This window comes from Chaetomium fimeti (genome assembly GCF_033439085.1).
Source record: "Chaetomium fimeti strain CBS 168.71 chromosome Unknown B0H64scaffold_12, whole genome shotgun sequence".
Lineage (NCBI taxonomy): Eukaryota > Fungi > Ascomycota > Sordariomycetes > Sordariales > Chaetomiaceae > Chaetomium > Chaetomium fimeti.
Window position 1 is genome coordinate 368867 of NW_026944340.1, and position 13505 is coordinate 382371.

The 13505-nt window shown below is 58.7% G+C and overlaps 4 protein-coding genes across 4 annotated transcripts; 2 read left to right on the top strand and 2 right to left on the bottom strand.

Moving 5' to 3' along the window:
* Positions 1–1452: 1452 nt before the first annotated feature.
* B0H64DRAFT_478991 (uncharacterized protein) lies at positions 1453–2046 on the top strand (the record flags this gene model as incomplete). The annotated part of the gene is made up of 2 exons (XM_062808277.1): positions 1453–1891; positions 1979–2046. The coding sequence occupies 2 exons, from the start codon at positions 1453–1455 to the stop codon at positions 2044–2046; spliced, it is 507 nt and encodes a 168-aa protein (XP_062654204.1).
* A 1947-nt stretch (positions 2047–3993) lies between these two features.
* B0H64DRAFT_54247 (general substrate transporter) lies at positions 3994–6286 on the top strand. The gene is made up of 7 exons (XM_062808407.1): positions 3994–4536; positions 4636–4834; positions 4920–4967; positions 5026–5105; positions 5160–5326; positions 5393–6074; positions 6132–6286. The coding sequence occupies exons 1-7, from the start codon at positions 4270–4272 to the stop codon at positions 6168–6170; spliced, it is 1482 nt and encodes a 493-aa protein (XP_062654205.1). The 5' UTR covers positions 3994–4269; the 3' UTR covers positions 6171–6286.
* A 37-nt stretch (positions 6287–6323) lies between these two features.
* B0H64DRAFT_368109 (glycosyl hydrolase family 3 N terminal domain-containing protein) lies at positions 6324–9030 on the bottom strand (the record flags this gene model as incomplete). Its single annotated transcript, XM_062801966.1, has 5 exons — positions 8939–9030; positions 8616–8802; positions 8245–8549; positions 6675–8185; positions 6324–6605 (listed from the first exon to the last, which is right to left on the bottom strand). Exons 2-5 carry the CDS (start codon positions 8738–8740, stop codon positions 6324–6326), a joined length of 2223 nt encoding a protein of 740 aa, XP_062654206.1. The 5' UTR covers positions 8741–8802; positions 8939–9030.
* Positions 9031–10064: 1034 nt separating this feature from the next.
* B0H64DRAFT_452043 (lethal giant larvae like, C-terminal-domain-containing protein) lies at positions 10065–13468 on the bottom strand (the record flags this gene model as incomplete). Its single annotated transcript, XM_062807189.1, has 3 exons — positions 13265–13468; positions 10878–13102; positions 10065–10821 (listed from the first exon to the last, which is right to left on the bottom strand). The coding sequence occupies exons 1-3, from the start codon at positions 13381–13383 to the stop codon at positions 10067–10069; spliced, it is 3099 nt and encodes a 1032-aa protein (XP_062654207.1). The 5' UTR covers positions 13384–13468.
* Positions 13469–13505: the final 37 nt, after the last annotated feature.

The following is a 13505-nucleotide window of genomic DNA, read 5'->3' on the forward strand; positions in this document are numbered from 1 at the left end:
TTGAGAGGGCCTACAAATGCCCGCGGTGGGCCACGCCAGCACAAGTCGCCCCGTGTATTTCGGGTGAATTGGCGCCTTCGAAACCACACCGTCTTGTTTCCGGCCGCAAAGGGGGGGCGAGGGCGGCAGGGCGGCAGGGCGGCTCGACGGATCCCAAGGGAGAGAAGCGACGTGAGCTGAGACACTCCACATTCGGCGGGCATCAGCTTGAGAGCGACTGCCAGGAAACCCGGTTTTGCTGCCCACCCGCGCCGCTTTTAGAAAGCTTGCCTGGATGGATGGGAGGAAGGTGCTTCTCCTTTGAGGAAGTGTGTGCAAGAGCGGGTTGCGTGGGAACGGGAGAGCTGCCCTAGGCCCCGACAGAAAGGGGTGAGATCTGCTATTCAGCGGAAATCCAGAAACCACCAAGCAGCGTGGGAAGGGGGGGTACTTAACTAGGTAGATGGATGACAGTTCATCATTCTTTTGTCTGTCTCTTGGAAATAGCCTATCTCTTGGGGGGATTCCTCAAGAATTCGAGGAGTGAAAAGAGACGGGGCCTAAGGAAAGGACGAGGAAGGGGAGAGGGACAAACAGGGAAGGAGTAAAACGTCGCTTAGTATAACTGGTAGGGCTTCGACCTGGAAGGAACCTGGAAGTTGTTGCCATTTCGCATTTCTTCTTCCTTCCATTCCAGGAAACATCTCTGGCTGAGAAACAAGCCGGAGCGCCAGCAGCGCAGAAGGAAAGAACTACCCTCCTACTCGCTTCTTTCCAACTTCCAGTTTCCTTCCGAGGCTCGGGCCGTCACTCGATCTTACAACGCCCTTCTCCTTTGCTAGGTTTCATCCTCCGTAGTAGAATGAGCGACTTCGCTTAATTCTGTCTCCCATTTTATCTCGCCTCGACTTCCAGGTGGTTCGACACCACTGCCATATGACCAGCTGGAATATATCGGTCGTGGCTCGCAGTACTGTTGACCAGTTAAGCCGTCAAGAAGACTGGATGTGCTTTGGGTTGTTTAAGGTTTTTGACACGACGCTTTCTCTGCCATCACGCAGCCTTTGTTCGCCATGACGATGGGGAGAGGGTTTGGTCGCTGATTCCTGGCGATAACAGGAAACACAAAGACAAAGTCGGCCGTAACAATCTACATGTTCAATCAACACAAGAGTCCCGGCAAGATATATAAAGGACCTGGAAGGGATACTTATACTTACCTTCGGTTTGCCCCTCTCCTACACCGTCACACTCTATCAATCTCTATCCCCATAGTATTACCAGACAGGCCAACTCGCCCCCGTATTACTTACCTTCTCACAGGCCATGGAAGGAAGCATGTCGGAAGTCCAGCCAACGAGCCGCTGGACTGAACCACAAATCATAACGGTAACCGTGTTGGGTGTCGCCACTTGCGCAACACTGCTTGTGAGTGTAGTCAATACTCTGAGATCGCGGAGGCGATCGAGGAAAATGGCAGCCAAGGTGGACAGCGCAATGGCGGAGCTTGGCCTTCAGATGAACCGCGCCGAGTTACTTACACAAGAGCTGAACCGCCGAGATACTTTTATCAGCCGCAACACCCTCAGGGGCCCTGAAGCATATTCCGCCGCAGCCCCTGAAGCCCACCCCGGCCTGTTTGTTGTCGGTAGTGATGATGAGGGGGACAGCAGCGACAGCGACAGCGACAGCGACAGCGACAGCAATAACGACGAGATCGTGGAGTCATTTCGGGGCACGAAAGCTGCTCGATCTCCCACGATACTGTTAGTTGCCCAGGTCCAACCAAGCCAGATCAGACCGATCACCTTGTCACCGAAGGATCAAACCACCATCTTGCCGCCGGAGATACAGAAGCAGGATGACAAACCGGGGACCGTCATCGTTGATCAAAACACTGAAATTCCCCCGGGTGAGTGGTTGGCCGGTACCAGAGAAGGAGGAATCGCTCGAGGACCGCCGCGCCTGGAATCCCCCCCCCCCCGCGACAGGACTCTAGACATCAAGTCGTTCGCTACTAGGAGGGCAACCGACTCTACCAAAGGAAACCCGCCAAGTCAGGGCTGAGGTCAACCGAGGTCGGGGCCCGACTACCGAGGTTGGCCAGCCCAACGGCTACGCCCCGGATGTTGGCGTCATGCAAGCCGCGATCTTCGAGCAGCGAGAGCCATCTGGGCGGACCCAAGACATCGGGACCCCCCAACGTGATATGAGTGGCTCCCTATCTTGGCGGTCTCCCATGAGACAGTCACCGGGTTCCTTCGTGAGAGCCAGAAGCAATCTCAGATCGGGATCCGGAGCTTCTCTTCATCGCCTGACCCTGTTATCGATCTCGTCCAATGTCACTCAGAATGAGGGCACTTTCCTATCACAACAAGGTATGTCAGAATGGCCTTCGGTGAATCTACCTTTCTGGCCATGCTAATGTGACTGACCTTGCTATGTTTCTTACCTTATTCGGACCCCATTCTTTCACCCTTCGAGTTGTCCTTCCATGCACTGTGTAGTGTACACGACTTGCTTGGGTCTCCACAGTAAAAGCAACCATTTTAACCATCCCGTTCTTCCAGGGTCTTGCCGTTGACAGCAAATCGTGCTGTGCCCCTCATTCACATCCCACACCGCCCAAACGTTCAAGTGGACAGAAGGTGACTCGGTTGCCCATGGGCAAAAAGGGCCGAACTCCAAAGCGCAGATGTCGACCATCGGAACCTCGAGTCTTCGATTGTAGGGACGAAACGAAAGTCACCCTGAAACCCAAAGAAACCGGATCTACTCCGTTTACTTTTGTTTTACCCCATTGCTTTTTGTTTGATATCTTTTGCTCAATTTCTTTGCATTTGTTCTGTTTGCTTGATTCTTCAGTTCGGCTTTGCCTGGCCAGAGGATGCTCGGTTACCCAGCGGGAAACCGAGGTTCCAGGGGATGGGGTCCGAGTTGGAGCTCTGGATGCGACGGCCAAGTCGTGAGGGTCGATCCACCGCTGCATGGTCGTCGAATGGAAGAGAGTTGATTACGCCACAGACTCGATGCCCGGATCGGGCGAGCTGTCGGTTGTTGAGGCGCATCCCGAGAGGCTCTCGCGCCGACCATTCCCACCACTCCCCGCACCCCCTTCCTGTTCGGCAGAGCCCCCAATCGCAAGGAAAGCCAGAACTCGGTGCATCGGCTGGCGAAGGCTGGCGAAGGCTGCGGTGCCGAGCTCGGGAGGAAGAACGCTACCACACGACTGGATTAGCGCCCAGGCGTCCCAAGCCAGATGTACCCCGGATTCGGAGAGAAGCTGTTTGTTTGCCTCTCTTTATTTTAGTCCCTCTCCACAGCCCATACACCTCCACACCACCCACCCCTCTCCCCGCGTTTGCGGAGCAGGCTGCTGCGGCAGTTATGGCGCTTACTACACAAAAGGGGACCCCTGTCGAGCCCCTCGGATCTTTGAAGTTGCCAAGTCGCATCTCGACCACCTTGCTCCAACTTTTCGCCTCCTGTCCCACGTGCACAACACGACGCTTCCCTGCGTGGAACGGCGACTGCATCCAGATCTGGCAAATCGTCCTGTCTGCACACAACGTCTCTCCATTGAGCCAGGGGTCTGATTGGGCTCGCGGGGACATTCCCCAGCTCGCCTCTGCTGAGCTCTTCCACCCCCGGATGCGGGGAAGCCTTGGCTGGTCCGGCCAGACCTGGGTTCGCGCGGGTTCTTCGGCCCAAGAGGGTACGGGGAGCGTGTCAGTTTGAGGGGAAACAATGGAGAAGAATGAATAGTCGACGGTGGCGCTTGCGTGAGCCTTGAGGAGCCCTCCAGGATATGCTACTTAAGCTGTTCCTGGTGCATTTGGATTATGGGGCCGGGAGGGTTCGCGGAAGGGATGATGTCGATGTACCCCCAGCCAGGGGTTGCGATTGGACGTACCCGGGTATCCCCTCCTGTTGACGGGTTGGGGTAACATGGAGGGGCCCGGGGAATGGGATGGTTTGACGGACTGATCCACGAACTCCTCCAAAGTACCAGGCGAGTGCTGTCCTCCCTGGATTGTGATACGGTTGAGCCTAGATCGTTCCCTGTCAAGTGACGTCGGATGGATACGTTTATTTATACCGTTACCTTCCCCCGTCCTATCCTCCTGGGCCCTCTCTTTCCCTTCCTCGTCCATCTTTATTCCTCGCCACCTCTCCTCCCATCACCGGGATCCCACGGAACAAGCGAGCCGACTTGTTCTCTCCCATTTCTACCTTCCTTTACACCGACAGAGTAAAGTGAACCAAGAGACAGAAAAGCCCGCCGCCACCATGGCCTCCTCGCAGGAAAAGGTCGCCTTCGAGAACGTCGAAGGCGCCGACTCGGACCATGCCGGCAACAGGATGGCCCCCATTTCGGCCGACGACTTCGGCTTCTCCCCCGCCGAGCAGAAGAGGATCATGCGCCACGTCGACCGCCGCCTGGTACTGACCGTCGGCGCCATGTACTGCATCAGCCTGATGGACCGCACGAACCTGGGCGCCGCTAACATTGCGGGAATGGAGAAAGATCTGGAGTTGAAGATTGGGGATCGATATGTGGGTTTCCCGCTCATTTGTTTACCTCCAACATTCATCAATGGCGCTCTAGTGTGAGTGTAGTGGTTTGGTGATTCGTGTGTTAATTGTGATGATTAGAGTATCATTTCGCTCGTCTTCTTCGTTACCTATATTGTCTTTCAGCCCCCATCAACCATCATCGTGCGCAAGGTCGGCCCGCGTTTGCATCTGGCCGCCATCACCATACTCTGGGGTGGTTGCATGATCGGGATGGGCTTCGTGAACAACTGGGAGGAAATGGCCGGGATGAGAGTTTTGCTGGGTTTCTTGGAAGCTGGTGGGTTTATCTAACCTCCTCTCCCAACCAGCCAAGTTCAGAAGGGCAAGGGACCTGGGGAAGGACTGTGACTGACAGGTGACAGGCTTTTTCCCAAGTTGTGTCTACCTGCTGAGCACTTGGTACACAAGATGTAAGAATATCCGCTGGAGGGGGAAATGGGGGGAAGATGGTTTACTGACAGTGGACAGACGAGGTTGGTAAGCGGAACTCGGTATTTTATATAGTCGGCTGCGTCGCTGCCGCCTTTGCTGGTATCTTGGCCTACGGAGTGAGTAGCCTCGCCGATGTTTTTCGAGGTTGATATCCGCTAACAACCTGGCAGCTCATGCAAATGGGCGGCCTTGCCGGGCTGAACGGCTGGCGCTGGATCTTCATCATCGAGGGTATCATGACTGTGGTGCTTGGTATGATTGGGTACTGGTTACTAGTTGACTTCCCCGACGCGAAGCGCAAGAGCTGGAGCTTTCTTGGGGCGAGGGAAAAGGAGTGGTGAGTTTCTAGCATGACCCGATCAACCATCGTGTTTGTCTTTTGCCGCTGACGATGAACGCCTAGGGTATGCGCTCGCGTCAACGCCGACCGTGGCGACGTCAAGGCACAGCCCTTCTCGATGGCCAAGTATCTCCGCGCCGGCACGGACATCAAGGTGTGGGCGTACGCCATGATCTTCTTCAACACCACCACCGTTACCTACGCGCTCGCCTACTTCCTCCCCCTTATCCTCACCGGGAACATGGGCTTCACCGTCGCCCAGTCGCAGTGCCTCGTGGCACCCCCCTACGTCTTCGCCGGCATCATCATGTACGGCACGGGTTGGGCCGGCGACAAGTACCGGCTCCGCGGGCCCATCGTCCTCTTCAACTGCATGCTGTGTATCATCGGCCTCCCGATCATGGGCTTCCACTCGAGTCCCGCTGTCCGCTACTTTGGCGTCTTCCTCGTCACCGCCGGCGCCAACGCCAACGTGCCCGCCGCCATGTCGTACCAGGCCAACAACATCCGCGGCCAGTGGAAGCGCGCCTTCTGCAGCGCCACCTTCGTCTCGTTCGGCGGCATCGGCGGTATCGCCGGCAGTCTGGTCTTCCGCGCCCAGGACATGCCGCACTACCGTCCGGGCCTGTACGCCTGCATCGCGACGACGCTCCTGACTATGCTTATCGTGGGCGCGCTCACTCTCGACTTCTGGCGCCTCAACAAGAAGGCCGATCGGGGCGAGAGGGAGCTTGAGTGTGATGCGGTAAGTCTTGTCTCGCCAGGGGTCGTCGGGTTTGGGCTTGAGCTGACTTGGTTGCAGGATGATAACTACGAGCCTGGGTTCCGCTATACTTACTAAGTTTTGAGTGTGGGATGTTGATGAGCGGGTAACTTAATGAGCGATATCAATGGCAGTCATGTTTTGGGTTTGGGACTAAGAGGCCGGGTTGTTTAGCGACTGTGATGAGATACCACTATGAAGTAGTTCAGTCGGTTATTTGACGTCTCAAGTTTAGTTGATGGTGCCACCAAATAACCCTCGGCCGTGCTTGAATGTCATCCCTGCCGGTGCTGGAAGCGACGAGTTGAGATGGATGTCCCGCACGTTGGAGCCGACGAAGACGACCTTTTCCCTGTCGGTGATCTCCCAGTTCTGTGTAGCCGTGTTCCAGTTGCTAACGTCCCTCCGTGTCAGGTTGAACGTGACGGTCTTGGTCTCTCCTGGCTCCAGCTCAACTTCGTCAAAGCCGCGGAGGATGCCCCAGGGGTTGTCTTCGCCCCCGAGTTGGACATACTGTTGTCATGTTAGCAACTCCTTGTTTTATGGGGGTTGACTTCAGGGGTAAACAAAAGAAAAACGTACCAGCTGCGGTATCTCCGTCCCCTTCACCTCGCCCTCGTTTGTGATGCGCGCGGTAAGCGTGTACAACACCTCATAGAGCCCCGGGTGACCCCCCGACGCCCCTGAAGCGGGCAGGACAGGCTGAGCCGATCCGTTCCTCGCCGCCGCCGGAAAGTCGCTGATATTCCCAGCGCCCCCAGCAACAAACCCCTCACTATTATTCAACCACGAATACACATACGGCGATATCCTCCCGAACCCCTCCGGAACCACATGCGCCGCCAGCTCCTCCTCCACCACCCCAACCACCGGCGCCGGCCCCGTCACCCCCTCCGCGGGCTCCAACACCCCCCCATCCCCCACAACCTCCACCGTCAAATTCGCATACCCAAACCTTGTATACCCCAACCCAAACCCAAACGGATACACCACCCCACCCACCCCCCTCTGAAACCACCGATAATCCACAAACACCCCCTCCCCAAACACCTGCACCGGCCTCCGCGGATCCTCCGCCTCCACCAGCAGCTCCACCCCATAATCCTCCGCCGTCCTGCCCCACGTAAACGGACTGCGCCCCTGCGGCGCCACCCGCCCGTACAGCACATCCACGAGCGCATTCCCGGACTCCTGGCCCGGGAACCCGGCCCACAGGATGGCGGAGACGTTGGGGTTCTGGGCGACGGCGTCGAGGAGCACGGGGCCCGGGGTGTGCAGGACGACGACGGTGTTGGGGTTGGCGCGCGCCACGGCGGCGATGAGGGCGTCGCCGTTGCCCCAGAGCGTCAGGTTGTTGCGGTCGCCGGCGTTGGTCTCGACCGTGAGGTAGTTCTCGCCCGAGGTGGCGGCGGCGAAGACGATGGCGACAGAGGCGGTGCTGGCGAGGTGTTGGGCCGTGGGCAGGTCCCAGTTGGAGGTGGTGTTGTGGAAGGTGGTGTTGTCGAGGCGGGATTGGTGCAGGAGCGCGGTGGCGGGGGAGATTAGGTAGGGGAAGTCGGCGGTGCCGGAGCCGTAGCCCATGGCGATGGTGCCGCTGAAGCAGCCGCGGTCGGGGCAGGCGTTGGGGCCGCCCGGTGGGTCTTGGGCGTCGTCGCCGATGACGGCGATGCTGGCGGGTTTGGAGAGCGGGAGGATGTTGTTGGTGTTCTTGAGGAGGACGATGGATTTGGCGCCGATTTCGCGGATCAGGGAGGCGTGGTCGGCCTGGACGTCGACGAACTCGTTGACCACGGTGATGGACTGGTTGGAGGAGGGGTGTAAGGGGCCGGTGGTCTGGTTGGTCCAGGCGGAGAAGTTGATGTCCGGGCGGGAGGTGTAGTTGCCGGTGTGTACTTTGAAGTAGGCGGCCATGATGCGGACCGCCATGTCATCGAGCCGCCACTGAGGCACGTCGCCCTTCAGGACTGCTTCGGTGAGAGCACCTCCCCATAATGCCCCGTACGGCTGCGGGCCGCCGTCACCGGGCATGGCCATGTCAAGACCACCGAGTGCTGAGCCGAGGGTGGTGTGTTGAGCTCCCCAGTCAGACATCACTTCACCAGTTAGTTAGTAGGCTCATCCCGGATAGTTACCCCTGGCAGGTCACACTCACCAAACCCTTGAAAGGCTAGCTCGTTCTTGAGGAGGTAGTTGGTCGTCCACTCGTTCTCGCATGCATATGTCCCGTTGATCTTGTTGTACGAGCACATGACAGAGCCGACTCCAGCCCTGACAGCGTCGGCAAACGGCCATAGATACAACTCGTGCATGGTCCGGTCATCGATTCTCACGTCGATAACCCCTCGGTAGTGCTCCTGCTCGTTGAGAATGTAGTGTTTCGCACAGGCCACCACACCACGGCTCTGGATGCCCTGGATGGACTCGGCCATAGCCACACCAGCGAGGTAGGGATCGGGACTTCGGTCGTCAGCTCCACATGCTCTCCGATTCATGATCCATCAGTGGACGGGGCGCAAGACATACCCAAAGCCTTCCCAGTTCCGCCCGCCCTGCGGCACTCTCCCCAGCGGCCCCGACGCCGGCCCCAGCATGACATCGATGCCCTTTCCCCTGAACTCGGCGCCGATGGCCTCACCCCTCAAACGCATCAACCGGCGGCTGAAGGTGGCAGCAACATTGATGCCAGCCGGAAAAGCCGAGTTATTCTGTGCTGTTGACTACCATCAGCCCACATCCACAACACCCCCTTTTCCCCAACCACTAACACCACCACCCCAACCAACCAACCAACCACCTCATTGAAGAAGAAGAAAAAGGGACAAAAAGAAAGAAAAGAAAAAACATACTATACCTCACCCCCAAAGGCCCATCCTCCAAACACAGCCCCCGAAACCCCACCCTCGGCACGCCCCCCGTATTCCCAATACACCGATCCGCCTCCCACCCCGTGCCCGTAGTCAAGTTAACCTTTTCCGTCAGCGTCAGGTCAGCCACAAACTCGACAGCTCGCGCATAGGCGTCCGCCCAGGATGGGTCGACCGCGCCGGGGTGGCTGGGTGAGGTGGGCGATGCCCAGGGGGAGGGGTACCCTGCGAAGGGGGTGTCGGCTGCGTGGGTTGGTGGTGTAAGGATGGGGAGGAGGGAGGTGAGGAGGAGGAGGAGGGTCCTCCGGGTGGTGGTGGGTGCCATGGTGCTTGCTGTGTATGGTGTGCAAGCGAGGGGTTTAGCTCATGACCTGCCCCTCTTGGGTGTGGATGACCGGTTTGTGTATCCTGGGTGGTGGTATGGGTGTAGCTCACCTACTTATCGGGGGGGGCTATGTCTTGAACTACCTAGGAAAGAGCTCACTCCTCCGCTCCGGCACATCCCAGATCCGTCCCCGCAGGGTAGAGACCGGCGGCCTGCAGTGATTCCAATCCATCAATTGGAGCGACTGGGTGAGCTCAGAGAGAAACATAGGAGAGGGGATGGGGAAGTCCCGCCATTTAGCCATAGTGTTCGGCGAGGACTCGGAGCTACTGGCAGGTCACCCTCCGCGCTGTACTACCTTACTACCGCCCCTAGATCCGGATACCGGCAGTGGATTACCCGACGGCTATGGCCGCCCGGCCCCACGCGAGTGGTGGTTAAGCGGTTGGGGTCGCGTCGTACTGAACCAACAGAGCTTCGCATGTAACTATCCCGCATCGAGTTCAAAAAGGGGTGTGTGTATCAAGGAAGGAATGTTACGCCCTTGCGTCAAGCACAACAAAGTCAAAATGTGCGTGAGAGGCTTGATTAGCATGTTCAAAGCCCAAATCCCCAAAATAGAAGAATGTACCTTATAACAGAGCAGATAACCTCCAAGAGCTCCGCAACGACATCCCGACCAACCAGCCGTGTGAACCCCGTCTAGAAGCCAACTCCAACCCCCAAATGCCAGAGCCCCTTCCACCACCATGTATGCACCCACCCCCTACACCAACCCCCATCCCTCAAAAGAACGATTTTTTCACACTCCCCAACAACATATCCCTCTTCTGCTTCTTGACGTACTTATTCACATCATCCGCCCACCCCTGGCTCGACTCCTGCAGCCGATTCATCGCATCATCCACAATCGTCAACTTCTCGGTGCGCTCATTGAGCTGGCGGCTCAGATACTGGCCCCAGCCCTCTTGGGCAGTCCCCGCCCTCGCGCCGGACGCACCACCACCACCATAACCACCACCACCACCAGAGCCAGCCAACCCCCTCTCCGCAGCCGCCGCCTCCATCATGCGCTTGCTCGGCGGGCGGCCCTCGCCGCCGATGAGCAGGTCGAGGTCTGTGGGGCTGACGTACTGGGTGCCGGTCATCCACTGCAGGTTGCTGATGGTGGGCCGGGGCGGGAGGGCGAGGTCCGGGTTGATCAGGGAGTCGGCCGAGGGCGGGAGCGGCTGGCCGGAGCCCCAGACGGGCAGGACGGCGATCTCGGAGGGGCCCGTCCAGCCGAAGACGTCGCCGGTGCGCGAGACGACGGCCGACACGGTGCGCGCCGGGTCGAGCATGGGCAGTGCGGAGCGGCCGATCTCTTTGAGACCTGGGAGCGTGTAGGCGCGTGTCGTGCGGTCGCCGAAGACGGCTACGAGGGCGACGCCGACGCGCGGGATCTCGGTCACGCGCGCGGCGTCGCAGAATTGGTCGTCGAAGGATTTGGATGCGCCTTTTGCGGTGGCGGGCTTGAAGATGCGGATCTCGGTTTGCGTCACTGGTCGTTGTTAGCTGGGATGTAACGTAAAGAGAGCCTGGAGTGATTTGACTTACCGACGACCAGAACACCGTTTACCTGCCGGCCCTCCCTCAGACTTCCTACCGAAACGGCGGTTGCACTGGCCGGCTGCCCGGTCTCCGAATTCAGCGGGTTGATCGAGATGACCTTGTCACCACCGCACTTGGACACGCCCGCTAACTGCGCCGAGTACGTCTGCCCCGAGGGAAGGATCTTGAAGGTAGCCACATGCCCCAGGCTCGTCCCGACAAAGCACGCAATGCTAGAATAACCGTCTCCTTCTAGAGTCAAGACGCCAAACTCGATGGCCGTCGGGAATTCTTTCGTCCCGGACGACGCCTTGGAAGAGTGCCCTTTGAGAAACGATGACCGCTTCTCCTCCTTGATAAAGTCCGTGACGGACGCCTGGAAGATGACTCTCGGCCCACGCATGTCAATGATGCTGAAGAAGCCGCCTTCGGAGCCCACGGCGACGAACCCGACGTCGGAGACCGTGATCACGCTGACAGGGCCTTGCATCATCTCGTAGAGAACAAATGGCTGCAGGCCCTCCTTAAGTGTCGGCTCCGCACGCGAGGAGATGTCCGTTAACCCCCCAGGGTTCGAGTTAAGGGGTTTCGTGGCGTCATGGCCGAAGCTTCTGTTCATTCCCCATTTGTAAATGACGACTTCTCCCTTCCTCGTGCCAGCGGCAAACTCCCCGGTGGCGCCAGCCATATCAAGAGCCGTGACGTTGACGTCCTCAAAGCGGTCGAGCGCCCTGGCAATGTCCACTTGTAGTTGCATAGGGTTCTCAACGTCGTCGTTGTAGCCAACGTCCCACATGCGGATCGTACTGTCGGCGTGCGCGACCTGGATAATGTTGCGGAAATCCCAGCCGACTCTTCTCCTCTTCGAAGCCGGCGCGCCGCCCATCAGTATTGGGTCGCCGTGGTTGCGCGTCTCGGTCAGGGCCAGCCACCTCTCGCGCGGCATCGAGGTGACGGCAATCTTCTGCACAAACGGATGCACAAACGACATGCTCGGGTGCAGCATGTTGGTCGGGCTGACGGGGTACCCCGACGGGAAACTCATGGTGATGACCTCTCCGGAGGTGAGCATGACCAGGATGGCGATCGGGTCCTGCGCACCATCGAAATACGGCGACGACCGCGGAATCAGACAATAGTCCGCCACCGCGGCGCCGGGCGGTATCGGCAGGGTCAGCCGCCTCTTGGCCTCGAAGTGGCTCGTGAGCATATCCCACGACGAAGTCGCGTACGTAGGCGTCGGTCCCAACTCCAAAAACGTCAACCCCTTCTGCTCCTCATCCACCGCCTGCCCGCCCGCAATCAACAGCGCCGTATCATCCGGGTTCTGCTTGCAGCACCACGAGATCTTCCCAAACGGCACCAACGGCGTCGCCTTCGCCGCCTTCCCCCCAACCTCATTAACCCTCGTATTATAAACCGACCGCGCAGCCACCACCCGCCCATCCTTGGGATCCCAAAACACCAAACTCCCATCCTCATGCGCCGTCAGCACAAACGTGCCCGTCGGGTGCCAAACCGCCTGCACCACCCTCGGTCTGCGCTCCCTGTCCACCCCGCGCCCATCCCCCCCCGGCGCCCCCCTCGGCAAAACATACTCAAAGAACTTAGTCGCCGCATTCAACTTAAACGAATACACCACCGCGCCATGCGTATAGCCAATCAACAACTTCCCAATATCCCTCGGATGCAGCTGCAAGCTCACCACACCCACCATCCCCATCCCCATCCCCAACCCACCCCCACCCCCTGGACTCTTCCACAACCCCGGCACGCGAAACCCCGTCGCCGGCCGCTCGCGATCCAAATCATACGCCCACACATCCCCGCCGCTCTGCAGCCCCACCAGCACCCAGTCCAGCCCCGGATCCGTCACCACACACACCACGCGGCCGTACGTGTGTTTGGCGACCAGCCTACCGGAGGACGCCAGGTCCCAGACGGCGAGTTCGTTGTGGGAGTCGAGGCTGACGAGGCGGTTGGCGACGAAGGCGAGGTGGCGGATGGCGGGGGGCTGTTGTTGAGTGGATGCGGATGAAGTGGTGGAGGAGGAGGAGAGGGTGGTCCGGGGTTTGCGGGTCGGGTTGCTGGTGGTGGAGGAGGAGGAGGAGGAGGGAGTGAAGGTGCGGCAGACGCGGTGGGCGCCAAAGACGTAGATTTGGGCCGGGCCGTACTGCGAGGTGGTGGTGCCGACGGCGAGGAGGGATTGGATTGGGTCGTAGGCGATGCAGCTGTTTGAGGGGGGGAGGGGGGTTAGCGGGGTTGGTTTGGTGGGATGGGTGGGTGAGAGGTAAGGGGTGATGGGGGGGGAAACAAACGGACAAACACAACAGACAGACAGACAAGGGAAATAAAACAAGGGCAGATGGATGCATAGACAGAAACAAACATACCTGATCTGGGAGTTGATGCCGTATCGAGACTGTTCGTCTGGATTGAACGACCCAGGGGGAATCCCTGCTGACAGGTCATTCTGAACCCCCGCCTGTCTAGCTCGCAAAAAGCTCGCCATCTTTGTTTCTGTTCCTTCCACACGACACAATACTGTGATGGTGGTTTTGGTGTTGAGAGAGAACCGTCCCGGCTATGAAAACGGGAGCTTCGGTTGGTGCTGACGACTTGTAACGACCGATG